General features: G+C 41.1%; 1 protein-coding gene across 1 annotated transcript in view; it reads left to right on the forward strand.

Moving 5' to 3' along the window:
- The window catches only part of PDGFRA (platelet derived growth factor receptor alpha), a 47494-nt gene that overhangs the window by 1642 nt on the left and 20233 nt on the right, over positions 1-25619 (forward strand). Inside the window, exons 2-12 of the mRNA XM_090035936.1 lie at positions 5480-5540; positions 6937-7251; positions 10964-11227; positions 14430-14560; positions 15982-16153; positions 16248-16437; positions 17617-17732; positions 18707-18833; positions 21223-21416; positions 21905-21999; positions 22103-22235. Coding sequence (XP_089892062.1) covers positions 5492-5540; positions 6937-7251; positions 10964-11227; positions 14430-14560; positions 15982-16153; positions 16248-16437; positions 17617-17732; positions 18707-18833; positions 21223-21416; positions 21905-21999; positions 22103-22235 — 1786 coding nt within the window. The 5' untranslated portion in view covers positions 5480-5491. The remainder of the gene's footprint in view (positions 1-5479; positions 5541-6936; positions 7252-10963; positions 11228-14429; positions 14561-15981; positions 16154-16247; positions 16438-17616; positions 17733-18706; positions 18834-21222; positions 21417-21904; positions 22000-22102; positions 22236-25619) is intronic.

A 25619-nucleotide genomic window follows, 5' to 3' on the forward strand; every position in this document is an offset into this window, starting at 1 on the left:
CTGCCCCCTGACTTGTGACCTCCTGCCCAGCGCCCGGATCCCGCCCGGGGGGTCATCTCCGCTCATCTCAGAGAAGGACCCCCGGAAGGATCCGTGAGCGAATGGATTCCGCATCTGGTTGTCTCCGCGGTGTGAGGCTGAGCCCCCCGGGCCCTGCGTTTCCCAGCGGGTCCCAAGAGCAAGGTCAGGCTCCCTGGTACAGGCCGAGGGGCCGGAGGTGGCTGGAGCTGAGGCGGCTCCCGAGGGCAGGCGGGGAGCAGCTGTGTGATGTGGCGGGGCGGAGAGGAGAGGAGCGGGGAGGCCGCCGGGTGCCAGGCAGCGGTTTCCCAAGGGCAAGGGGCGGCGGAGCCTCCCTGGGGCCGGCCGGCCGGAGCGCGGGCTCTGCTGCCCCCTGGCCGCCGCGGAGGAGCCGCCAGCCGCTCCCCAAAGCCCGCAGCTGGGCTCCTCGCGGGCCGGATCCTGTGCCCTTGCTGTGGTGAGGCTGAACCTCGGCCCGGCTTCAGTTCAGTGGAGCTGAGGGGAGCACCGCACCGTAGTGATGACGAGGAATCAAGCCTGTGGCTCTTGTCCCAGCGCACATGCAGTCTAGGGCTTCGAGCCTGCCACAGCATCTGCCAGCACAGCTCCCCCGGGGCACCAGTCCCGGGGAAGAAGATTCCCTCGGAGTTTCCTAGCAAGCCAGTGGGCTGAGGGACAGAGCCTGACAAGACAGGAGGTCGGGAATCAAAGCCTGCAAGGTTCATATTCTGTCTGAATCCCGATGATAGGGTATTTCAAAATGATCATAAAATCGTAGGGCTGCAAGGGCCTTCCAGAGGTCACCTGGTGCAACCCCCTGCCTCAGGCCGGTCATCGCTATCCCAGCCACCCTATACCCTCCATAATCTAAACTACTTAAGAAGACTGCCAGCCCTGACACAACACAGACCTAACAAAGCCTGATCTAGAAGCAGAAAATTCTTTTCCAACCAGTTTCCTTGCTCTGCATGTTGGACATGCCCCCAGACAAACAATGGCTTCAACAAAGAGAATTTTTCTCCAAAACTTGGAAACAGTTTTAAGAAGAATTACAACTATACAAAAAGTTAGGATTTAGCAACCGAAACAACACCGGGCTCCCCCTCCCTAGTCAGTTTACTTTAAAATCATGCTCCTGATGCTGAAATTACAACAGCGCAGGAGGGCACAAAAATCTGTGGGCACTTATTTGATTGTGGGGTTGTGAGCAAATTTGCTGTCATTTGCGGTCTGCTGTCTAGGCTCTAACGAGATCTTTGCACAGGTTTGGGTACCAAGGAAAGCAGGAATTAATTAAGTACATTTTAAATCTTATTTTTTATGTCTCTCTTGGTCTGCAGTCCAAGACTAGGATTTGAATGTATCTTATGCTTTTGAGTACTTTGAGGGGAAGAAATTTGTTTCAGCTCTTTCAAAGATCAAAGCAGGATTTTTCAACAGTTGCCTCACGGATGCCCACAAGAATTAGAAGAGCCAGCAAAAGCATTCCCTTTCCCCCAAATTTCCATGCTTTGCCATTTGGTTGAGTTTTCTCCATCTTTTTAAACATTTGGACCCCGATCCTGCAGCAATTCCATGAGGGGAAACCCTTATTCTTGAACAAGCTCTTTGAAGTCATTGGAGCCCTGCTTGGGCACATGGGACTTGTTCCATGCATGAGATCACAGAACCAAGGCATTTGACTTGTAAACACTTTGGGACTCTCCACTGTGTAGCTTGTATAGGGCTGTGCACAATGTCAGGATGTCATACAGTTAGATATGATAGCTAATTATGCTTCTGTGGTATAGAAGAAATATTTAAATCATCCTAGAAGTAATTTTTTGTAAAGATGTATTGGAGCAAACCTCCCTTTAGGGGAAACATTGAAACTGAATGTATGCTTTACTTTGTTAGGCTGAATTTTAAGGGGATAGATGGATAACTTTTCCTTGCTCATTCCTTTCCTCTCTGCACTCACCAAAAACTCCAGAGCCTGCTATTGTTCATTGTATGGAAGGCTCTGCTTTCCCTTACATTTTCTCATAAGGAAAGGAGCCAACCACCAAGAAAAGTTTCAGGTGGCCCTGTCCTCATGTTTAAATCAACCTAACAAAATATACCATTTTCATTAAATGATTTCCTTTTGTTGGGCTTGCCTGAACTTTTCCTGGAAAAGATCAGAGCTTCCTGAGGGAGGCCAGACTTACAGTCTGGGGAGAACTATATTAAAGTATCCACCCCTTTTCATAGTTAGGATAGTATTTCCAAGACCTGAAGAGATAACGGAATTTGGGGTACCAACCTCTGACCCTTTATTTGTATCAATAGTCTTCAGAGGTACTGCTCACTCAAACGCGTGAACAACAGTTGCAAGACCGTCTTGTTGTTTTTTTGTTTTTTTTTAAGAAAATAGAGCTCATATGAAATTAAAATATGAAAAAAATGATGGTTTTAGCTTGATCCCTAGAGACCCAGTTCAAATTCCATCTGCTGCCTTTGAGACTAACCTTTTCCTTCTGCCAAGGAAAAGAAATTTGATTACATTAGGATGGATCAACATTGCCATCATGTGGCCAGTTGGATTAAAAGCAGGTGAATAGTGTCAATGGGCAAGAGCTGTTACTTTTGGTTTAACGGTGTTTGTGAAATTCTATAATCCCCGTAAATTTCTATGTTTTATTTATGACAGCAGAAAAGATGCTCTCTTTCTTTCCATCCATTAACATTTTCCTCATTATATGCAGAAGGGCAGACTAGGATTGTCAATTTTTTTCTATACAATTTTTTGGCACATTTTGCTTTGCCATACCACTGTCAATGGTGGTCTGCCTGTGCTTAGCAGTAAGATTTTGGAAGGTCAGGTACTTGCAAACAAAACATTTTGCTTATGTTCATGTAATAACTTATTTTAATTAAAAATAAGCACTAATATTTAATTCAGACCACTTCAAAATCAAAACATCTGAACAAGTTAAATTTCTGTTTTACTCAACACCTCTTGCTTTTACCTAGACACTGGCAAACTATTATTTTGAAATTTGGGCCAGGTCTTGTATTTCTTGCATGCTCCCAAACTCCTGTTAGATGCTTAAGGAATGAAGGATCAGACCAGATATGCATATGTGTTAGTGAAGTTGGGTCAGAACCTCGGCTTCCGTGGCTCTAGAGACTTTAGTGGTACATGTTACTCCAATTTACAGTAGCTGGTGATCTGGTCCCTGGGGTGTGTTAGGAGGAACTGGACTTGCTATGTTTACTGAAGATTGCTAGACAAAAATAGTTAAAGAACTTGGAGGACAGTGATGGGTTCATTCTTTCTGTTGTCCTGGGATGAGACTTAAAATGTTGCGTGTCTAGCAAAAACTAAATCATTAGATTCTGACCAGTGTGTCGCCTAAAGTATGGGCACTGAATTAAGTAAACAGGAAAAATGAGCATAAGCCATAACACATGGGTGCAGCTTTCTGGTCTTCTGTGTGCCTTCACAAGAATGCAGAACATTAAGTCAAATTCTATATGGAATCAGGCTTATGTGACGTAGCATCACCCATTTGTCTCTAGTCTCTCTCTGACAGTTGCTCTGGGTCTTGTCCTCTAATTAATGTCACTGATGGAAATGATCAGTGTCATGAAGTCTTAAAGAGCAACCAGTCTGCCAAAGGACATCTAGGAAGTCTGTATATTTTAAATTCATCACAGTAGATTAAGCCACTCTGCTCCTATTGTTTTTTTTATGGTAGCTGAGCTCTTTGGCTAAAGCTCATGCAGTACTTTGGAAACATATTGTGTTGTCACCTAAATGTACATGGGTATTTATAGGGCCTTATTCACTATTAACTTATACCAGTTTTACATCTGTAAACTCCACTGATTTTAGTTGAAATTACTCCTCATTTATGTGAGATAAGAATCACTTCCATATTACTACTGGTTGCAGTGAATAGTCTATAAAAGTGAAGGCAAGAGATCCTTCTCTCTGAAAGGCAGAAGGAAACCTGGTAGGCAGTGTGAGTATTACTGTCTTGAGAATCCTGAACATTTAGGAATCAAATCAGTAGGGCAAAGTATGGGATTTTTTAAGGATGTACAGTAGGCCACTATCTAAAGAAATACAGGACATACACGTGATAAAAATGAGTAAGAAGGCTGAAACTGGAGGACTTCTTTGATGTCCCAGAGTCTGTTATCAGTGAGAGGCAGATACGTAAACATATGACCATTATTACTAATTGCAAAATCAGCCTAAATGGCTTGTCTCTGTTGGAATTCTGTCTGCTGAATTTCTGAAGCTGCTGCACATGTTTTTGTAGCTGGTAGTGTGTAAATCTTAGTGTTGCCACAACACCATTCAAATCCTTCACATGATATCAAACACATTTTACTCTGCCTTATATGTTTTATTCCACATGTTGCAAGAGAAAGGAGGGTCAAACTCATCTTTCATAAAGAAATATTTCTTGACATTCTGTAATAATTTTATTAAAAGGTGTAGGTGACATATTCTTAATATCTGGACGTGCTTACATGCTTTCCTTTCCCAGAACCAACTGTTCTGTATTAATTGCATGAATTGAAGATGCCCCAAATCTTTAAGAACTGATCCCAAGCACAGTGCATTATCATTCTTTTATTCACATCTAAGTGGTCTGTGCTCCCCAGTAGAGGTCCATTGGTACAGCTCTTATTCAGTTTATACCCACTTTGGGCCAGAATGGATTCCTGTTGAAGCTAATAACAACATTTCTGTTTGTAGTAACTGCAGGATTTGCCTTTGAAAATCTGTTGATGGTTCAATTACTGTAAATTGAAATGTTATAATATGGCATGTAGCTAGATGGCTATTTGTTTCAGTTTTATGGCAATTTGCTTTGAATATCTTAAAGAAGCAAAGATATAAATCATTGTCCTTCATACTGCTTGGGAGAAGAAGTACTTTATGAATGCTAGTCTTGAGCTCCCTCTCGCGTTTTACTGGAGAATGTCATGTTTTAAACAGAATGTCTTTTGATCAAGGTAATTCTAATTGGATGAAACAAACACAATTAACAGAATTAAAAGTATAGAATATTAAGATAACTGGATGATGGTACTTTTAACTGTTAAAATTACATTCAATATGCTTTTCCTCTCAAAAATCCAATCAAAGGACCAAATCTTGCTGTCAGTTACACTACTCTAAATACACTGCTACCCCATTGACTTCTGTGACATTTCCCTATATGTGCGGTGATGTTCTTATGATGTCAAGTCTGAAAACTGTTGTTGAAGTTTCAGGCACTTGGAAATTAGCAAGAAGAGTTCAGTAACCTGCAGGATTGGACCATGGCTGTAGAATTTGGCCCAAAATGTCTGGATCATTTTTATGGAAGGGCTCTGGAGGGATTAGTGTTTTAATGGAATCAGAATCTCTGTGAGTAAGTATTTTTTGATTTATTTAAATCTGTTTACTAACTTTACTTTTTCCTTTATTCTTTTTCAGTTTTCTGCAATCATGGGTACTTTCCCAAGGACACTCCTGGGACTGGGATATATTCTAACAGGTAATATTCCCAAATCCCTGAGGTTTCTTAATTATTATTTCTTTATAAATCTGTGCTTAAATCAGTATTCAATAGTGGATTACTCAAACAATTCTTTTCAATGTCATCTGTGGCAATGAACATCAAATGATCAGTCAATCTATAAGTTCAATTTTTTCTCACATTTAATATGGTAAAACTAGACAAGAACAAATCCCAAGAATGGAATAAAATCTGTTGACAGGACAGTATACATAGGACCATAGCCTGGTGTCTTGTGTCAAGGCCAGGTAAATGGATGGGATTCCCAGAAGCTCTAAGGTTGTCAGAGAAATGAAATCCACCATGCACTTACTGCTGTAGCCTTAGGGCTGTGGCACTCTCTAGCTCTCTCAAATAGGTGGATTGTGTGATTGCCAACGCACCAGCCATCCCATGTTTTTCACAACAGATTTCCTCGAGCAGCATGGTGCAGGCTCCCAGAGTGAGCTCCTTGATTCTTTTCACTCTGCAGCATATAACCAGACCAGCTGTACTGCCTATCAGGCCTTCCATATCTGCAAAAGGAATGGGGTGGGAGACAAGATTTGGTGCCAGGTTCTGAGAACAAAATAGCCAGTAGATCCAAATAATACATATAAAAGCATCCATGCTTGTTTTGTTACCAAACAAGTATGGATAGCTGGTTTATTTTACACAGCCTACCATTATACTCTGGGCTCAGTTTTCAGTTGCATGAAGTCTGCTTTGTGCTTGTCTCTTGGCAGTCATAAACAGTGTATCTCACTCCTTGATGATTTCTCCAGGTGTAGAATTGTAGGTGTGACTGCTCATGCTTATACTGGGAATTAGACTGGCTTTTGGCCAGGCCAAGCACAATGTCTGTGAATCAGAAAATCTGGTGCTGTAAATGCAGATTGCATATTAAAAAGCACTTCAGCTACAATATCCTATTTAATGAGTTACAATTATATTTGACTACAGACCTTCCTCACATTTTAACTAGAAGTGGGTCTGAGCCACAACACTTGGTTTTGGGTCTCTGCATTGCAGAAACAAAAACTAGTAGTAAAGTTTTGTTTATGGATTTAAAATAAAATGCTCCCGAAATTTGGGTCCATTTGGATCTGGGATTTTGGAAGCACTGTCTCTAATTTCAATTCTGTCTTTCACGTCTTGACACAAGTAGTACTGAACTAAAATAAATTGTATTTAATCTCTTCAATTTCAAAGAGATGGTTTTTTGCCTTCTGTAGAGAAATGCTGTGATTTTTCAAAAAGGGCTCATTTCCAGGGGAAGCCACATAACTGAATCATTCATGAAAATTATTACAATACAGACAGATCGTTCATTCTTTTCCACAGCTCTGCGGTGAGAATGTCCTGCCTAGTAACATGTTGCTTTTTACTTTCCCAGGACCATGGCTAATATTTTGCCAGCTTCCATTGCCAACTATATTTCCAAATAAAAATGAAATGGTTGTGCAGTTGAATTCTTCTTTCACCCTGAAATGCTCTGGGGACAGTGAAGTGAGCTGGCAATACCCTATGGCTGAAGAAAACCAGAAAATAGACATTAGACTTGAAGAGAACAACAGTGGCCTCTTTGTGACTGTGCTTGAAGTAGGAGATGCCTCAGCTGCTCTTACTGGATTATACACTTGTTATTACAATCATACCCAAGTGGAGGATGGTGAAGTAGAGGGGACGGATATTTACATCTATGTACCTGGTGAGTGGATTATGCCATGTTTCCACTGAAAAATTCACCCGGATTGCTGTAACTTGTCTATTGAGAAAGATATTGATAGTACGTTGATTGTTGATGGTACTTTGGCAGCAAGGTGACATGAAATACTATCAGGGGCCATTTTTAACATCAAAATTATAAGCAACCTCTTTGCTTGGACTACGTATATTAGAATACAAGACTTATTATGTTAGATCAGACTAAAGGTTCATCTGGCCAGGTATCCTGATTAGTAAGAACATTTTGCTGTATTGAAACATATGCTTGAGAAAAGTTTAAAAAAAGAAATGGCACTGCTGGACAGTCTTGTGAGAGACAAACAATGTTATGTTTCCACCTACAATTTCCTACAGTGCTTTGCAATTTTTATAGCGTTTTTACAGTATACTGCCTTCCCTGTCTCTAAACTGCCTTTCCTGCACAGTGGAAAATCTACTGGATCCACCGCCCCTTGCTTCCTACCCCCCTTATAAATCTCAGGGAATATCACTGCACCTATTAAGTTCCCCTGCCCTTTTAAAAGTGTCCACCATTATACCCACCCACATACTCTGTTAAGATGGGTTGTCCCAGGAAAGTCTTCTATTCACTAGTCTTCTAAGGCTAGGGTCAAAATCTCTCTCTCTCTCTCTCTCTCTCTCTCTCTCGTTTTTTCGGTATTTTTCATAGTTATAATAGCACACAAACTGAGCTATAATTGATTAATACAAGAGCCCATGAAGTCTAAGTTCTTTACATCCATAACTTTTGATACCTTTGAATTTTTATATGGTGTTTGGGTAGGGAATCAGTGCAAAGAAACATGGGTCTATAAGTTAATGTAAGGATACATCTTTTTCATACGTTATGGGACAAAAGTCCACACTGGTAGAATTACTGTGTTTGTTCTTGAGTAAGTAGGCTATCAGGGCATTACAGAAAAATGGGAAGAGGTTGAAATTCACTCCACAACACTTGGATGTGATTGTAAAGGAAGGAAAAATGTCTGGGGCTAAAAATAAGATTATATAAGGAGGAACATGCAGCAAGTACTAGAGGTTTTCTGAACAGTCAAAACTTGAAGGTTAATTTTGCAAAGGTAGCTAAGTATCCATAGATTATGGCTTGTGTCATTGGTAACACAAGGTGTCTGATGCCTGTTCCTATCTAGCATGTGTCAGAGCAGACTTGATCAATGTAAGCAAAATAGTATGCTCCAGCAGCCTTAGCGTTTCATATATTCAGTGTCCCTGTGCTTCAAAAGGGCTGCCATTTTGAAGTGTGGGATGCTGAATACATGAGACACGGCTAGTACTTTAATTAAAGCAGCTCCCTAAAGCACTTTAATTAAAGCGACTCCTCCACCCCAGAGCCTGTGTAAAGACATGCTAAAGGAAAGATTTTTCTTTTTTTTCCTTGATATTTACCATAACAAACTTGAAACACTAGCACTTCTTAAAACAGTTATTGAAATTTCAGTATAGTCTTTTTTCTACAAATTTTAGAATTGCAAAATTTCCCTTTCCACAGCAAACCTTCTTGATTTTGGACACAAAACCATTCTTTTCCCTGAAATAAATTATAAGACTTTCTTTATCAAGAAAAAGTCACTTCAAAGCTTCACATGGGGTGTATACAGTTTTATGACAGAAGCTTCTTTTTTCTCCATTTAAAATGCTTTATTGCTGTGATTTAACAGATTGCAGAGCTCTGCAGTACTTTAAAAATGGGTACAGCGCTTTAAATAACCCTTGTTAAATGAGGTATTAAATTTGAAATGCTGTATTTTACAGCACTTTAGCATCCAATAGTGCTTTAAATAACTTCTGGAAGCAGGCCATGTTTCTGGCTAGTGGAAAAGCCCCAGGAGGCTGTAAAGCGCCCCCTGCCCCCTTGTGCTTATCAGGCTCAGGGGCCTCCCCAACCAAATGCTGTACTTCTGTCATGTTTAAGAGCACTGAAACTTCATAATGCCTCAAAAAATGCTCTAAATTACATTGCTGTAAAACATGCATGGAGCACTTCTGTGCATGCTCCTAATGTTGCAATTTTAGTGCAGGCAGAAAAAAAAATCTAGGTAAATCCCCTTTCTGTATTAAATTGTATTTGGAAAATAAATATATATATAATTGGCAGAAAAATCTTATAGGCTGCTGCCAAATGAGCATGGTTGTGCTGTATGTGGTGCAGCAGACACATCTGTGGTGCCACATACCACATGTTCTGTTGTTCTGTGTGCTGCAAGGGAGCAGCGTAGATGATTCTTCTGACCCCTGGATATCCCTACCAAAAATAAAACTGGAGAAGCGCACATGGTGGCACACATTGCCCAAAGCCAGAGCCTAGCTGGCTGGAGCTTCACTCCACTGCTGGCCAGGCTGTGTGTGGCAGGAGTGACACAGCTACAGCCCCAGAAGGCCTCCCAGGTAAGGCTGCTGGGACCAGTCCAGTGCTGGCCCTCCCCTCCCTCCCCTACCTGGGGTAACTTGCTGTGCTCCAGAGTGTGTGGGGCACAGGCATTCCTTAGGGACAACTAGCAGTGGTGCAAGATGCGCTGCTGCTAGTTGTCCCCAGAGAACAAAATGTCCATGCGTGTCTGGACACAGCCATAGAGTGCCAGTTTGGATTATTTTTATAAAGATTGCCAGTGTTCAATGTTCTAGTGCTGGAGGGCTTATACTCCCATTGTTAAAATTTACTGTAACACTTGGCTCATAAGCATGTAGTTGTGCAGCAGTTGTTTGTTTTGAAATGACAGATTTTGATGATTTGGGAGCTGTAGTTTTCATTTTTTATACATTTGGGGTTTTTTTCTTTTTATGTTTTCTAATGGTTGTGGTTTATAATTTTGGAGATGACATGTGATAATCTGAGTTATTGGCCCAGTAATGGGCATTTTAGCAATATATAAACAAAGTGATGTAGCTATAACTATTTTCAGATTAAATCTGGCTTTAACTAATTTAGCCAAACCCAAACTATTCAATGTCTTTGGTTTGTAATACCATTTTAAAACAAAAATTCCTAGGGTTGTTTAGTTATATGGACTCTGCTATCACAACTATAAAGGAATTAGAATAAATAGCAGTAAATGCCAAGACATTCATTCTCTCCTGCTTAATCTCCCTATTGTTTGTGGCATATATTATATGTCCAAAGTACAAGTTAATGCTTTTCAGCTTGAAAATTGGACTTTTGGATTCAAAATCTGCCCAATAGTCTTTGGTATAATTTGATTTCAGTGAGTCTATATAGAAGTATCCAAACTTAGCCTTCTATTTTTAATTCATTCCACTGAAAAGTGTGACCATTTTTTACATGTCAATATTAGTGACTGTCTTGTTTTTTGTCATTTAATCTAATTTTGCCAGTGAATAGCACTTTGGAGAACCTCCACCAGATGTAAATGGAAAAGAAATAGCAACCCTTACTTTTCTCCTGGTGGCCTTACACTTTCTGTTACAAATAGTTCTTTGTGCTTTGTGGGCAAATGGGATCTCTGGTTACATGTCCCATCTGCTAGCAATGTCATCATTGTGAGTTTGTATCAGGTACAGCATGCTACTTTAATGTCTGTTAACAGTTACCTCTGGAAAAGCAAGGAAAAACAATTTAATTCAAGATGCTTAATAGCTGCAGATCTCTCTACTCCTATACTATGGAAGTATTAAAACAATACAATGTAAAAACACTTATACTTTTTCTTTTTTTACAGATCCAGATATCCCTTTTGTTCCTACGTTACAAGAGGATCAATTCATCCTAATAGAAGAAGGCGATTCCACTGTTATCCCTTGTCGTACAACTGACCCTGATGCTCAAGTAACCTTAATTAACAGTGAAGCCAAACCCTTATATGCTTTTTATGATAGCAAGCAAGGCTTCATAGGAAATTTTCCTGCAGGCACATACACATGCAAAACAACTGTTAAGGGAGTGGAGTTCAAGTCCGATGAGTTCTTTATCTATATTTTAAGAGGTAATCCCTTTTCATTTTTCCTAGGAGGGGAAGTAAAAAATGGTGATCCTGATTCTTTTCTTACTTCTGTCATAAGATCCATAATTCTTTTTCATTCAGGACACGAACAGTTCATTATCTGGGTTTAGGAAGCGCTTTTCTCTTTCCCTACAGATTACATTGCATTTGAAACATCTGGCTCTGTCTGTTGATTAAGAAATGATACTTACTAGATGTTGCATTGGTTTGTTCTGATATAACAATTCCTGTGTTCTAGTGAATAGTGGTAAATTTTCTAATAGTGCCTATGTGTCTTATGAACCTAAGATTCATTTTCAAAGGTAATTTAGACACTTGGGGTGCATCTACATGTGCCATTAATGCAAAGGGATAAACTTTAGAGCTGTTTGAGCTGGAGTACGCTGTTCCCAGGCACAGCATCTACACATGTGCCTGGGACAGCGACAATTTGAGCTGGGGAAGAGCAGGCACAGGCTGGCTGTAGGCTCAGAGGGTCAGCCCTGGGCTTTGGATAGCAGTGTTGGGTGGTGGAGGGGCTGGCTGGAGCACAAGAGTGCTGAAAGTGTGGAGCTGCATGGCTAGGTGGCAGGCAGGAGTCTGGCCCCAGGTTGACCAGGTGTCATTTTTGCCTGCAGTCACCATCAACACATGAATTTTATCATAGTCAATTACTTGGCTGTAAGATAGTACCATACTTGACAGTACTATCTTACAGTGGGCTTAATTAATTTACTGTGCATCAATATCGATGCATGTGTAGATGGTGACACTTTACTGTGGACCTAATTAGTCTACTCTGCATTAAAGTGCATGTGTAGCTACATCGATGGGAGACTAAGTGTTATTGATAGTTTTTGGAATTTAGGCTACTAAGGGATCTGCAAAGACATTTTGGTTCCTAAAGATGTAGATAGGTACTGGATAGGGTACACAGAAGTTCCTAGGTTAGATAGGGGCTCCTGTTTGCATGCTTTTAAAATCACATGAGGCACGTATGTGTATATTTAGGTACCTATATACTTTTCAAATCTAGCCCTAAGTGCTAAAGAGTATGACTACACTGACATTACTTCAGTGTTTGCAGATTGTGTGGCTACACTTGAGAGAACTTTAAACTAAGTGGCTCACGCACTGATACGAGTGTAGCTTATGGTGTGAAGCACAGTGCAGCTGCAACATAATGTGGGGTAAATACTCAGGCAGTTAAACTGCATTGAGCTCTGGGCTATTACAGCTACGTTGCTAGTAGTATTTGATGAGGTAACTAGTTTAAAGCTGATTTGGACCTGTCTTCTTAATCAGCAGTCACAATGGTAGTTGCTAGAGGTGCACCAATACATCAGTCTGCTATCAGATCAGCACCAATATGAAGAAAATTGTCCATATTGGATATTAGCCCTATGGGGCAGATAATTTGGCTGATAAATGCCCATGCTGCATGCAGCTGCAGTGCAGCAAGGAGCAGAGCTGGCAGCATGGAAAGCTGCCTCCAGCTGGTAAGTCAGAAGGGGAGGGGTACAGAAGAGGGTGGGGGGGGCAGGTCAACGCCACCCGTGGTGAGGGAGGGGGCAGTGGCAGGGGCAGACACTGCCCAGCCAAGGCAGGAGGGACCCGGGATGGAGGCATGGCTCGTTGGGTGGGGATGGCTCCTGACGCTGTTTGCACCCTGGAGGGTGGGGGCTAGGAGGTGTGTGCCTCCAGATCTGCATGGCATGGTGCAGCATGGGGCAGGTGGCAGCTGCAGGTTGGAGCTGGAGTTGGCACTATGCAGGGCTCTTCTCACTGGGGGCTGGACTCAGACCGAACTTTGCAAGGAGGCTGCAGCTACCCCAAATTTCACTGCAGCTCCGCTCCCAGCCCTGCATCACCACCTGCTTGCTGCCTGGCACAGCCCCAGCTGAATGCCCCACCTCCACCCATGCACCAGGCAGTGGTGCAGGGCTGGGAGTGGAGCTGCGGTGAAATTTGGAGTGGCTGCATCCTCCTCCCAGAGCTGCTGGAGCCTGCTCTGAGCCCAGCCCCTGGTGAGAACAGCCCCGTGCAGCACCAGCTCCTCCCCACAGCTGCCACCCACCCCATGCCACACAGATCCAGGGGCACAGGTGCCTCTTGCCCCTGCCCTCTGGTCTGCAAACAGTGTTGGGAGCTGCCCCGGCACCACAAGCCACACCTCTGTTCTATGGCCCCCCTCCACCCTGGCGGGGCAGTGCCTGACCCTAGCCCTCCCTTACTGTGGGGGGGCATTGATCTGCCCCACCCATGCCCCTTGCCTTTCCCCTACCCTGCCACCACATTGGACTTACCAGCTGAAGGGAGCTGTATCTGATATCGGATCAGTGTGGGTCAATATGCCTCCTTAGATATCAGCTATTGGTATCAGCCCCCAAAATTTCTATCACACCCCTAGTATAGTGTAAACAACGCCCTAAGTCACTTTTGAAAATGAAATTGTTAAGACTGCCTTGTGGTAGGAAACAGCAGCCACCACAGCCAAGCAGCCAGAGTGCAAACCCAGCCATGGGTTTTTGAAAGCTCCCCACAGCTCCACACAGCAGTTGGGCTGATACATATGCATGTGTGCTGGCTGAGGGCATGGGGGTTCCTACATGTGTCATGTAGCAGCACATGACACATATAGGGTGTGTGGTGGTAAAAGCCCTACTCTACTCAGCAGATGTGGAGTAACTCTATTAGCAAAAAGGAGGATTCTGCCATTGCAGAGGGGTTTATGAGGGTGAATGCCTTCACAGTGTGGTTGGCAGAACTTAAGTAATGGCAGCATAGTCTTGTCATGAAGACTAGGCCTAAATTAGTGAGGTGCTTTTGAAAGTTTTGAAACTATAGCTTTCTCCTTGGGTGAAATTGATGAGTGTAAAATACCTTTAATTCTGGGGGGGAATTTGTTACAAGTAATGTGTTCTATATCTGACATTTCCATTGTATTTGCTGAAATTCAGCTGGAAAGTGTTAAGATTTCATAGAATTTTATTACTTTAAATCCACTCTGGAAAAAGTTAAAAATAACCAAGAGAGATTATATTCTTTTGGTGGTTACACCAATGTTAATCAGACTTGCTTCCACTGATTCACTGGAGCTATCTCTGCTTTACAATAGCACAAATGAGATTGGATTGTAAACTTTTTTCATGTTCTGCATATGGTTTTTAAACATGGTGCACTTTCTCTCTATTTTTCCCCTCAGCTACTTCACAGCTGCCAGTTAAAATTGAAGCCCTTAAAACTGTATATAAAAAAGGCGAAACCATTGTTGTAACGTGTGTGGTCTCTCACAATGAGGTTGTTAATTTAGACTGGAATTATCCAGGGAAAGTGGTAAATATTCCTTTTTTCTTTCTGAATAATTGTGTTAGCATCAATGAAGGAAAATATGAGGCTGAAAAGGGTCAACTCTTTGCTGTTTGAATGAGACAGATGAACATGAAAATGAATTTTTTTAATATTATTTGGTTATCACAACTGAAAGTAAGAATCAGGAGCTAGAAGTCATTGTTAGTAAGAATTCAGAATATTAGAGGAAGATGAGGGCTAGCTAAGTGTGCAAAAGTTTTAGGAAGATTTAGGAAGATGGAGTCTGGTAATGAGGGAGGGATGTCTCTTGGAACAAAATAGAACGTTTGGGAAATGACTCGCGTAGTACCTGAACCTAAACCTGCTGCTCACATACATTGGTGAGTCTCTAAAAATTACTTTTTTAAAATCACAGGCTCAGAGGTTTTGATTTTTCTTGAAGTTAAACAGATATAAATCAGTATTAACTATTAAAAACAGTGGAGTTACACTAATCAAACCCCATTGTGAGAGGCAAACCAGTCTCAATTTTCATAGTATTTGTTCTAAAGCAAAGGTTTAGTAGAACCCCATGATAGTCAGAACATCCAAGTATAGTGTGATTCTAGCACTATATAAAAAATCTGATAATTTCTCCCAAGGTCCAAGAATAAAATATTTAATTTAGGAAATGTTTATTTTACTTTCAGTTTCAAATATCACAACCTTGTCCTTCTATGAATCATTCTAGTTTCATGCCATATCCAACAGTGGTGCCAAGTACATGGGAGCTCAAGGGCCCTGGCCCCCCTCAGGAAGGGGGCTGTCACCTGAAATGCATAAACCTTTCCACATGTCCATCATCTAGGCCCCCTCAGAAAAATAAGAGTCAACGCCTATGATATCCAACATATTATTTTATTTCAATTCCTTAGTCATAATGAATGTGCTGCCTTCCATTTGGAACACTTTTGTTCTTGTAAGAACTCCTGGCTAGGGTACTATGCTCAAAAGCAGGGCACATAGAACGTGGTCACTAGGAGCAGGCATTAAGAATTGGTCTCACTTTGTGAAATTGAATAAAGACTACCAGAATGATAATCAATAGCTTTATGCTTCTCTCCCCACCCCATGAGCACAGGAGACAATCTCTTAGCTTATGTTGGCACTAAAATGCTCTTTCAGGCTCTTCACCTAATTTTTAGATGGCAATTTACTCCATCTGCACAAAATACACAACTTTTTAACTTACTCATTCTTCTGTAGTTAGCTCCAAAATTGTGTATTCTTATGGATCCCCTTTCATTCATAGTTGAAAATGTGTCTTGTATGATGCAGTTTCTTTAACGTATGAAATTTGGAATATATAATAGCAACTTTTCATGCCTTTCACTAAAGTGATATCACAGCTCTTTAACACTTTCCTTGGTTGCTTAAGTAAGATTTTTCCCCTCTCCAAAATACAGAAAGAAAAAGGTGTGATAAAACTTGATGACATAAAAGTTCCACACCAGAAGCTGGTTTACACCTTGACCATTCCGGAGGCATCAGTGAAAGACACTGGGGATTATGAATGCACTGCCAGACATGCAACCAAGGAGGTTAAGGAAAATAGGAGAGTAGTCATTACAGTTCACGGTACAGTCTGATTTTAGTGTTCAAACATTTGCATACTGACAAACACCAGTCTACTCTGGGCAGAATTATTTATGCAAACTTTCATCATTTATAGACAAAGGATTCATTCATCTGGAGCCCCAGTTTAGTCCTTTGGAAGCTGTCAATCTCCATGAGGTCAAAAATTTTGTAGTTGATGTGCACGCATACCCAGCTCCAAAAATGTTCTGGCTGAAGGACAATGTGACCCTGATTGAGAATCTTACTGAGATTGTTACTAGTTCAAATAAGATCCATGAGACAAGGTAAAATGTTCTTGTCAAGGTTTCAGTAAGCATCTTAGAAGTCATTTTGCCATATTGATTTGAAAGTTTCTTCTACAGACATCTTCTGATTTCACATAATGACACTTAATGACATCTATTTCTAGAATTTAATGAAGAACAAGGACATTGTTTAAATATGCAAGTATATATATATTCACTATATATATATATATAAGCTATGCAAAAATGTATATACATTCATCTTCCTTGTCTTTTCCCAGCTGTTGATCACTCTATCCTCCTTGACTCCCTCTGCTCCTTGACTTCTCCCTGTTTTTAATCCTGCTTCTTCCACTGTTCTTTAAATGTCTCCTTTGGAGACGTCCATACCACCTCACTGAAGGAATGTGTCAAGTCTCTCTAGTTGGGCTCTTCCTTTGCACTCTAAAGTTGAGTTTCTTTTTTCTTACATTTTTAACTAATTCCTTTCTGGTGTAAATTCTCAAATACACTTCTCCACATAAATATGCATCTCCTGGGGCTTAGTCTCACAAATCTATTTTTTCCTCCTGGCATCTGGTTTTGGGTAGTTGCAGCCAGCTCAAGCTTATAAAAGCCAAAATCAAATTCACAATATTTCCTTCACACATTCTCTCCTTTATTCATTTATTCATTGCTGTTGACAACATGATCATCTTTCTAATTGTACAGGTTCACAACCTAACAGCATATTCGTCTCCTATTTCTTCTTTCCCCCACAACCTGCCACATCTTCCTTAACAATACTGAAAAAACAATATCCATCCTTTATCCTACTGGCTAATTCACTTGCTCAAACTGTACTCATTGGTTACATTAATTACTGTAACCTCCTCCAATCCTCTGTAGTCCTGTCTTGATACTAACCTGGCCTCTTTCCAAAACTCTATTTCCAAAATAATCTCTTGATTACAATTTCAGTCATATTAGGCGACTTTCCAATTTCCCATAAAGAATAATAATGCTAGCTCACTTTTTAGTGACTTTGTGGTAGTTAGTTAATGTTTGAACACCTCTTTCAAACATAGGCAAGGCACTATAGAAATGCAGAACATCTCTATATTACAGTGTCCATATACAGATATTAATTGTACCATTCAGTTGTTTGTTTCTACTGATTTGGATTAATTAAGTTTGCTGTTTTGCAAAAAGTGTGAACAAAATCTCTTGCTTCCATAGGTTTCAAAGTACATTAAAGTTGATTAGAGCTAAGGAAGAAGACAGTGGATATTACACCTTGGTTGCTGAAAATGAAGATGAGACTAAAAGATATACTTTCTCATTACTAATACAAGGTAAGCCTTTTTTGGGCTGTAGAAATAGTAGTAGACAGCAAAAATTTAGTTAATTTAAACACAGGTGTATTAGAATGGTGGCATGCCAGTCCCCTGTGCTAACGTCCCATCCTGTAAAATGTGTGTTTTTATGGATGCTCCTGCTCCAAGAAAATTCTTCCTCACTCCTAAGAGAAGGAAATCATGTGCAGCTTCCTGCAACAGCCCTGACAGGAAGCTTTTATTCAGGAATCAGATAAATGGGGATGACAGACATCTAGCAGGGCATTTTATCCCAATCAGGAAGAATTTGTAAAGGGCCCAATATTCAAGTAATCTAAGAGGATATTATGAGAGTTGATACAAGGTATTGCTGAGATTAAAGCTTAGCTCAACTGGTTGCATCCAGATATAGACATTCAAATTGCTATCAACCTACTATCTCTCATAAATTCTCTGTTTTCTCTTTCTTTTTCTGATCCCTAGGTCCAGCATAGCACTTCCATGCTGTGACTATAGGTACTGAATGGACCTGAGGTCTTGGCCCAATTCCACCCTACAAAATATGAATACCTCCTATTGAAGTCAATTTGACTTATTTTTTTCCTTCAGAGAAGTAGAGAATCAGTTCCCGGGGAGCAACCAAAAACCTCTGGATGCAGTTTCAGAGTCTCTTAGGGGCAGGACTTTGGACTTTTATGAGTAGTGGCTGGGAGTTTTTTGACTAAGTGATCTCCTGATTATTTCAAAATTATTTTTGTTTGCCTTTTCCCTTTTATGGAATATTTCAAAGTGTAATCTGTTTGTTCCAAATAAAACATATTTTTTGCAGAATTTTGAAATTTCCCATCAAGTGGAAATCCTGACTTTAAACTAGTTCTGGTTATTACTAGTCTGCTGGCCAAATGACTTCTGTCCTGTTCCATCTGAAATGCTGCCTGGAAACTTAGAAAAACCTACTGCCTTTCTGACTTTTTTTTCCCATTCATTTCTAGTTCCAGCCTTAATTCTAGACCTCGTGGATAATCATCATGGCTCAGCTGGGGGACAGACAGTAAGGTGCTTGGCAGAAGGGACACCTCTTCCTGATGTTGAATGGCTAATTTGCAAGGACATTAAAAAGTAAGAAAATATGGATGCTTCTTCATCTCAAATGTGACTGTTTTTTTCTTGATTTGTCTGATGTCTATGAACAATAAATACATTTGTCTTTCTATGGTGTGTTCCTTATGGTTAGGTAGAGTTTAGGTAGAAATGGTTAACATCATGTCTATAGATTTAATCCCATAGAAGAGATATGATATTTAAGGGTTTTCTCTAAAACAATGTATCTCCTCAGTGGCTGCATCTACACAAGATGCTTACTGCACAGTAGCTCATTACTACTATGCAGTAGCTTGTTACTACTGCTCAGTAGAGTCACAGGGCATGAACCATGATGTGACACTACTACACAGTAGTGATGAGCTACTGTGCAGTAGTAACAAGTTACTGCACAGTCAGCGTCACCAGGAAGCCATGCGTCGACACTACTGTATGGTAATACCAGTTGCTGTGCAGTAATTTTGATTACAGAGCAGTGATTTAGTACTTGGGTAAGCAAGTACTAAATGACTGCACGGTAACAACTGTGCTGTCAGCGTCTCTTGTAGATATAGCCACAGGTCCTCAGAGAAGCTCAGAGGCTTTGTTCAGATGAGAAAAAGGAAGATCAGATGTTTTCCTGCTATCTCTTAGACCAGAGGTGGCCAGAGTTACTCATCCTGGGAGCCACATCTGATCCTCCACTGAAGTCGGAGAGCGGGGTGGAGGGGTGGGGGTGCTGAGCAACCGAGAGTGGAGGTGACTATCCCACCCCCTGCACCACTGAGCCACTCTGGCTTTCCCCACAGGGAGCCCACTCTGGGGTAAGTGGCATGGCTGCAGCCCCTGCCCCTGGCAACCCAGTGCCAGACTGCTCTGTCCCCTGGAGCCCCCTCAAGAAGAGATGGATGGGGCTCTCCCCCAGTACCTTGCCAGTGAGCTGTATGTGGCTTGTGAGCTGCAGTTTGGCCACTACTGTCTTAGACCAACCCACCTACCCCATCTCCTTTTCATATAGGCTCAGCAGTGCTACATAGGCTCAGCAGTGCTACACTGGCTAGCACTACGGAAGAAAGAGACTAGGGGGTCATCACTGACCACAAGATGAACGTGAGCCTGCAATGTGATGCTGCAACCAAAATGCTGGCTTGCATCCATAGATGCTTCTCCAGCAAATCCTGGGACATCATTCTCCCCCTGTACTTGGCCTTGGTGAGGCTGCAGCTGGAGTACTGCATCCAGTTTTGGGCTCCACAATTCAAAAAGCATGTGGAGAAGCTTGAGAGAGTCCAGAGGAGAGCCACGTGCATGATCGGAGGTCAGGAAAACAGACCTTATGATGACAGGCTGAGAGCTCTTTAGCCTGGAAAAGCGCAGGCTCAGAGGTGATCTGATGGCCACCTATAAGTTTATCAGGGGTGACCACCAGGATCTGGGGGAACGTTTGTTCACTAGAGCACCCCAAGGGATGACGAGCTTGAACGGTAATAAACTACTGCAAGACTGTTTCAGGCTAGATATAAGGAAGAATTTCTTTACTGTCCGAGCCCCCAAGGTCTGGAACAGCCTGCCATTGGAGGTGGTTCAAGCACCTACATTGAACAACTTCAAGAGTAAATTGGATGCTTATCTTGCTGGGATCCTATGACCCCACCTGACTTCCTGCCCTTCGGGTGGGGGCTGGACTCAATGATCTTCTGAGGTCCCTTCCAGCCCTAATGTCTATGAAAGTCTATGAAAATCTATATTCTCCAACTTTTTGAAGCTGATCCCACTGTATATTATAGTAGCACTTTTCATTTTCAAACAGTTGCAGGCACACTGTTTAATTATTCTGTTCATATTTACTGAGCTAGAGAGAGAGTCACCCTCTTGACAACCACAGGTGACTGGATCTTCATGAGTCAAATATACAGTTCTCTCTCTCCCCTTTGAAGACAGCAACACAGGAAAACTACAGCTCTAGTAGAGACCAGAAATCACAAAAACTATCACAATTGCTTTTGGCTGTCCTTATACCTACATTTCACACTACTGTATGGGATTCCCCAATTCCCCAAATACATCTGTGCAGCACGGAGGCCTCAGAGTCATGAATTTTGAGTGTAATGAGAAACCCCCAGAGGAATGCAAAGGGTGGATTAAATAGTAGTGGAACATAATAAAGAGCCTTCCACACCTGCTTGGCTCCAATGCTTGAGAATCAAAAGCAGTATTTGCTAGTGGAGACCACAAATCCATCAGGAACAAGTAGGGGGTCAGGAGATTCTTAGGAAAAGGATACTTGCTTCCATAAATATTTTTGGCCTTTAAAATGACTTATCAGAGACAGGGTATATGGAACTGCTTGAGGTGATTCTTACTTTGTTCACACTTACTCATCCATATCTAAAGTAAATGTATATATTTCTGTTTCTTCTTTCTGTAGATGCAGCAATGATACCTCGTGGATACTTCTGACTAGCAACATCTCAGATATTAGCATGGAGGCTCATTTGGATGAGAAGAACATGGTGGAAAGCCAGGTGACCTTCCAGAAGGTAGAAGAAACCCTGGCAGTTCGGTGCATTGCAAGGAACGACCTTGGTGCCGTTACTCGGGAGCTGAAGCTTGTGGCTCCTAGTGAGTTAAATTTGTCCCTCCTGTGAGTTTAGGGCAATCATTTTGAAATCCCCCTTAAGTAAAACCAGTCAAATCTGGACGTAATTATGCAGCATGCATGTCTCCTAGATAAAAAACCAACAGCCTAGTAAGTAAATATGAAAATAGAGACATCTGAATATGAGCTATTCATAGTCTTAATTCTGGAACCATCTTTCATGTATTATGTGGTTCCATGATTCATCTTTTCATCTGAGTTACCATTGACCTTGAAAGCTTCTTCCAAGCAAATCCTATGGTTGTTTTTTAGATAGGAAGACAGCTATTCTTGATGGCGAATGATTTAATATCCCTTGCCTTTAGGGACCACGCTTACAACATCTGTAGAGCATATGAACTTTGACAGCAGAGGAGATGGCTGTCTCATTGTCCCATACAAACTTGTACCTCTGTCAGGTCCCTCCAGGTTTAGGAGACAAAGCTAAACTGTGGCCTTTTTTTTATGACAGCATTGCGATCAGAGTTAACAGTGGCTGCTGCAGTCCTAGTGTTGTTAGTAATTGTGATTATCTCACTGATTGTCCTGGTCGTCATATGGAAACAGGTAACTCACAAAAAATTATGCTAACTTCATATTGTTATTTGATCCAGTCTTAAAGCAGGCATAAACCTGACCTATATATGTATAATTTGTTTCCGCATTGCAGAAGCCACGATATGAGATAAGATGGAGAGTCATTGAATCAATCAGTCCTGATGGCCATGAATATATTTATGTGGACCCAATGCAATTGCCATATGACTCAAGATGGGAGTTTCCTAGAGATGGATTAGTGCTTGGTAAATACTTCATGGCCTTTTTCTTTTGTAGAGATAAACCTTTGATTTAATGGGGATTCAGAATTCTGAACCTGTACTCAGCGGTGAGCTCTGGGAAGAGGCATACTATTTTAGAGAAGGTTAGATAGAGAAAGAATTTCCTATTTTGTGAAAGGGTATTATAAAACTAGTACAATATCTTCACACTGTGCCAGTCAGTATCAACAGGATTCTTAAGTTAGAATATAATAATCAACACCACAAAATGTATCTGTAAAGATCAGTTTCCTCACCCATCAGTTCAGCCATGTCATACTTTCTTGTACTACCCCATTGGATTTCTATGCTTCACTGCATTAAGTTCAAGTCCCTTCTTTCAATTTTTAAGGTTTTGTGTAACTCTATGTCCACCTTCTTATTTGACTCTACCTTTCTTGCATTATGCTTTGCTTGTACTTCTCTGCCAATAATGTCAGCCTTCGGCCTCAAATGTTAGCATCGTCCACGTCTCTGTTTTAACCTTCTTCCATATGGGCACTCAAACACTCTCATGTTCTTCAGGCCATTACTGTCACCTCTTTTTGTTAAATTCCAGCTTTAAGACTCACTTCAGGTGAGATGCCTAAAAGAAATGAGTCAGCAGGGACATGTTTATCTTATAAGACATTTGTTTATTCACTGCAGAAAGCTCCAGTGCAATATGAAAGTAATTTTGCTTATTTATTAACAAATATTTTAAAAATTATTAAGCCATGATATGCACATCATTGTCAGGGTAGGATTAACACATAGGTAAACTAGGAACATTCCTATAGCTCTGAGCTGTGGGAGAGCCCCGGTCCTTCCTTCCACGACAGCAGCACAAATGGTCCCATCTGCCTCCCTTCCTTTCCCTTCCCTCCCCTCTGCCGGCTACACTGCCACTGCAGCTGCTTCTTAGTGGCAGCTCTGAGCCCCATTCCTTGCACGGGGCAGTGCCACGGGGGTGGAGGGCCTTGACTCACCCAGGGCCCATGAGTTTGTTTGCCTAGGGGCCACTAATGGGTTAATCTGGCCCTGATCACTGTTGAGTAAGGTCATAATTTTATTTCTGTGACCATTACTTTCTTGTCATGCATTTTTTACTATTTTGCTGTCCCTTTGTTGAGTCTCATGCAGAATTTTATTGTAAGGACAAGTACCTTATATCATTATAGGTGAACTATAAGATTCTAGTATAAACCCGAGAAATGTAAAATAAATAATTATGCCCTCTCTCTATTTTCTATTGACTTAAACATTTCTAATGTTCTATTTTTAGCGGCATGCACCTCAAATTAATTGAAAAACTACAGGTGAAGAAAAAGTGGAAGATATTTTTGTCCAGTACATTTTTAAAATACGTTCACTTTTTCTATCGCTGGCTGTTGTTGCACAAGTCAAAACAAAAGCAATTCTTGTTTTAGAAAGGATTGCTGTTAATTTTCACAATTAATGTATTACAAATACATTTTTGTTCAGGAAAATAATCACTTAATTAAATTCATGCTGCTAATATGAGGTTAAACCATGCTGGATATTTAAAGGAATTATTTTATTACATTTCTGGATTTAATTATGTACATAAAAAGATTTTGTCAGAGCTGAATTGTTAAGAGTCCACCACAGTAATTTTGTTTCTCTGACTCATTACCATCAGTTTACTCTATTGCATTCTTGTTTATGAGTAAATTCATAATGAATAGGTATAAAAAATGATACTGTATGTTCTTGTAGCAATCAGCAATGGTTTTCACAACTATTTTTCTGATACATATTAAGCTTTTCACCATACTTGATAGGCTATATTCTGCCTTCATTTAGCCCAGTAGAAATCCACTGACTTTCAAGGAATAGTCAATACTCTTTGAAAATGTATGAGTTGGGAAAACCAGGGATTATGATTTAATTTTTGGCATTCCTAAAGTGAAAGCTTCAACTGTCTGGAGTTCCATAAATAAGTTTTACACTAATGTATTTGCTTTGTTCTCATTTTTCAAACATAGCGCATACAGGGAAGAATTCTATTTAATTTTATATGCCCACATGGCACTTTCCCAAATGTGTTATTGACATTTTTTACACTTACACACAGTTTGTGAGTTTATTCCATATGCAGAGTAGATGCACAAGTGTCTGCATGACTACTGTGTATGCCTTGTATGCTACACTCTAACTTGGCAGGTACATGGTTCCATATGCACATATCTATGTATAAATCCTAAATTGTAACTGAACATGACAGGAGGAGTGGGGAACCTTCTTATGATTTAGGCCAATAGCCTAGTTGTTAGGACACTGGGAAATGGGATACCCATGTTCTAGACCTGCCCTCACCCCAGTGGGGGGCGGGGCTTGAATGCACATCTGTCCAACTCCCCAGGACAGTATGCTAACCATTTTAGGCATAGATTTGTCCTTATCCAAACTCCTTTCTAGCCCTTTTTCGAGGCTCAACCACTGAACCTTGCATTTAATATTGATTGGATAAAATAGAAGTTGAGCAGTGGAAAGTTTTTGCCCCAGTGGAAGCAAAGACCCAGGGTATAACACAACAGAACAGTAGTCATCTCACTGAACCTTCTTTGGCCATCTCCCTCTTTTGGCTGCCAACAGGGTTAGCTTCAAGAGGAGGGCTGGACAATTTCTAACTTGTCACTTGGTGGTTAGAATACTATACTGGGAAGTGGCAGAAAACATTATTTTCAAAGTAGCAGGGTTTGAGTTTTCTCCCTGCTAGTGTCGTGAACTTCTGAATGTGTCACTGCCCTGATTCAGGGTGACCACCCTGATTTCAGACCTGATCATATATTTGTCACAATGTACTCATTAAAACCCAATGTAAGTCTAACAGATAAAATTACAGATACTATTCCCGTCTTTAGACTACCAATATTACATAGAAATCAAGCCAAGCACCTGACTACTTAATGTATGGAACTACCATTGAAATCAGTGGTCCACTCATTTACTTGTTTTAAGAGTTTGGATGTAGGTTACAAAGCCTGTCACTTCTTAGTTATTTTAATACAGAGTAGCCTAGTGTGGTAGCTATTCAGGGCACGTCTACATGATAAATTGACTGTAGCGGGCAGTAGCACCCTCCAGTAGGCAGGCTACCTCTTAAACCAGAATCAGTGTTGCTAAGGCAATGTAGTACTTTGGGTGGGATAACTACTTAGCCAAATTACAGTATTCATTAACTTATTCCTGTGCTATTTAGCCCACCACTGGAGTGAAGCCATGTGGAGGGAGGGGAGTTCAGAGAAGAGGAGGTTACAATAATCAGTACAGGGCAGAGGTCTGCTCTCTGTCACTTAAAATATTATGGAAGAAGAAGCTTAGATGGGAAAGGTAGTAAAGAGTGAGGAGACAAAGATGGCCCTA

This window comes from Crocodylus siamensis, chromosome 2 (genome assembly GCF_052110815.1).
Source record: "Crocodylus siamensis isolate JL-2025a chromosome 2, ASM5211081v1, whole genome shotgun sequence".
NCBI lineage: Eukaryota > Metazoa > Chordata > Crocodylia > Crocodylidae > Crocodylus > Crocodylus siamensis.